Source organism: Stegastes partitus, unplaced genomic scaffold (genome assembly GCF_000690725.1).
Source record: "Stegastes partitus isolate 25-593 unplaced genomic scaffold, Stegastes_partitus-1.0.2 Scaffold276, whole genome shotgun sequence".
In the NCBI taxonomy this organism is placed as follows: domain Eukaryota; kingdom Metazoa; phylum Chordata; class Actinopteri; family Pomacentridae; genus Stegastes; species Stegastes partitus.
Genome location: NW_007578007.1, coordinates 396490 through 399471, shown reverse-complemented (window position 1 = coordinate 399471; position 2982 = coordinate 396490). Strand labels below are relative to the sequence as shown.

The following is a 2982-nucleotide window of genomic DNA, read 5'->3' as shown; positions in this document are numbered from 1 at the left end:
ACGGCAGGTACTTACAGCAGGGTCCTTTGCGCAGCACCTTGATGCGTCGCTGGGTGTTGCACTGGGCTTTCTCCAGCTCACACTCGTTGGAGTAGGTGGACGAATCTGAGCCGCAAACAGGCGCCACCAGGGACGGACAGTCCAGTCTCTTGCAAACGCACTCGGCCTTGGACGGGTCGGACGGCTCGCGCTCACAAACAGCCCCAAAGCCACACAGCATCCCTCTGCAGCCTGTGAGACAGAAGACAAGGAGGAAATGAGTTAGACGTAAGAACATTATATTTGAATACATCCTGATGTCACAACTTAAAGCCGTCTGAGCTGCATTTACACCAACATGAACACAAACTTAAAGTTGCTTCCGTCTGAAGTCATCCTACAGAAGTTTCCGTGCATAAACTTAAAGCAAGTTTTTGTTTAACGGCAGACAGACATGTGTGAGCAGATTCATCTCAACATGTGTCAGCGATGGGGGTCTTTGTGGAGAACTCTGCACAGTTCAGCAACAGAAGAGCAACAGGGATTAAATGTGATCCTGCGTAAAGCAAACAGATGCTCTCAATTCATTCAGGGAGAGTCTGCCCGCCCATGCAGAGCCGGCACAGCGTGTTGGAGGGCATGCTGAGCCGTTTGCCGAGTTTGGAAAAACGTCCATTTTCTGATTTTTAAAAAAAAAAAAATCAGCAACAACGTTAAAATCAATCCGCCGGCGGCAGGCTGGTACGCAGTCTTGTGGACAGTTCGTCTTTATCCTCTCAAGAGTCTACCGTCTCTGAAACATCAATGATCCGCCGTCCAGGAAAACACGGAGGGACGGCAACACGGAGACGCACCCGGGCTCGCCAAACACTTCAAGGCTCCGCAAGTCAAGCAACAACAACTCTAAGACTTTGATCCTAAACCTCCCACTGACTCCTCAGCTTTGATCAAGTGTGAAACAACAGCAAACTTTGTCAGAGGCTGCCGAATGCGCTCAGCAAACAGGCGGTGCGTGCGTGGTTCTGTGCTACGTGTACACAACATCAGCTCAGAGAGTAATTGACCCGTACCGTGGCAGCTACAACTGCTGTGGCTCTGCACCACTTAAAGGGCTGTTGGGCAGCCAGCTGGCGTGACGTCCTCGCCTGAGCGTCGAGGGCTGTTAAAAGAGATGGCAAGCTCTCACAGGTAGCCAGCCTGATTGGAAATCAATGGACAAAAGCAGACAAAAATCTAAGTCCACTCTAAAAAAAAAAAAAAAGTCTCCTTGCTTGGAGAGGTGAGCAGCCGGCGTCACAGCCGAGGACACGCATGTCGCACACGTGCACCCACACATAGCTGCTCCTTATCACCGGCTCCCAGGCCAGGACTAGACGGACGGCAGCGTGTCCACTTGGACTCACTGGCAGGTGGCATAGCGGCGCTGGACGGACAGACCGACAGTCTGATAGACACACAAAAACACACAAAGTCTCTGTGTGCAGCATCGACAACTGGTCCAGCATCTGCCCAAGGCCTCTCATTCTGTCTCAGTCCTCACACTGAAGCACATTGTGTGAACATGTGCATGTGTGTGTGTGTGTGTGTGTGTGTGTGTGTGTGTGCAGAGTGACAGGCGAGGAGGCTGTTTTTGAGCTGCCCACTGTTCCCTGTGGGGGAGCGCCTGACAGCTACCTGAGCTCACCGGAGGAAAAGACGTGAGTGTGTGTGTGTGTGCACAGCTACCCAGGAACGCATCTGTATTCCTGACAGCGTGTGTGTGTCTTAGAGGTGTAGGCATTAGGTGTCTCTCTCTCACACACACACACACACACACACACACACACACACACACACACACAGACGTGCATGTGGCCAGGTGCTAGCATGAGGACCTTGTCACAACTTGCCCACTGCTCATAACTTTATACCACGTGTCCTGTGTGTGCATGTGAGTGTGCACGTGTGTGTTTCTGTGTGTGTGTACATGTGTGTGTGTGCATGTGAGTGTGCACGTGTGTGTTTCTGTGTGTGTGTACATGTGTGTGTGCACGTGTGTGTTTCTGTGTGTGTGTACATGTGTGTGTGCATGTGAGGTCGGTGTGGCTCTGAGGAGAAGCCATGTGAGCAGAGTGACAAGAGGTGAAATTCAATCGAACTGTGTCGGCTGTGTACAAGAAAAAAAAAAGGAAAAAGAAGCTCAGGAGACTGAGCTGGTCGGACACCAAAGCTTTGTTTATAACTGTTCAGATAAAGTAAAGTCACACAGCAAATCATGTAAATGTTATTATTAATATAATTTACAAAAATATGGATCTAGAAAAAAACTCAGTAGAGTGTAACCGGATCCCTTCAGCGATGTTTTCATCCAGAAAGATGTCAGTAGCCCCGAGCGTCGCTGAGTGACAGAAGGCTGCCACCTGAGCTGAGGGCTCAGTCAGAGCGGAGCTATCAAGTGCAGGCTCTGGACTAAGAGTACAAACTGCTTCTTAGACACTGGGAGCTCTTTCCTGGGAAAAATCCTCGTGGCACCTGAGAACAGACACCTTCAATTTCTTTAGCGCAAAAAAAAAAAAAACAAACCCTTGGCAGTTAATATAAAAAAAAGGTTATCTACCACGGCTGAAAACAGAAGTATGCCACCGACAAAAACTTTTGTCAGCGATGAATTTCTGACCCAGTTTGAGTGACAGTCGATCTCCTGGAGTGCAGACACAATAATAAAAGCGGTGAGGATCCAGTGGACACGTCCTGGAGGCGGATAAACATTACTTTACAAAGATAAAGTCTCTGGAGGCCCAGGTAAGGGTTTCCTAACGCACACTGATGAAGTCCTGGGTATCCTCCTACTGGCACTAAAGTGACACAAGTATTTAGTCACTAGTTTACGGTAGACTTTACTGTTTTCAAGTTTAACAAAAGCAAGCAGCAAGTTTTATTATTAAAAGGATGGTTATGTCATTAAAGCAGCCAGTGTGTCTGAAAGTCAGGTTTTCTATAAAAACCATCCATCCATCATCTATA

The 2982-nt window shown here is 48.6% G+C and overlaps 1 protein-coding gene across 1 annotated transcript in view; it reads right to left on the bottom strand.

Annotated features, from left to right (window-relative positions):
• Window positions 1-2982, bottom strand: part of agrn (agrin) — a 280800-nt gene that overhangs the window by 119843 nt on the left and 157975 nt on the right. Inside the window, exon 4 of the mRNA XM_008282560.1 lies at window positions 16-231. Coding sequence (XP_008280782.1) covers window positions 16-231 — 216 coding nt within the window. The remainder of the gene's footprint in view (window positions 1-15; window positions 232-2982) is intronic.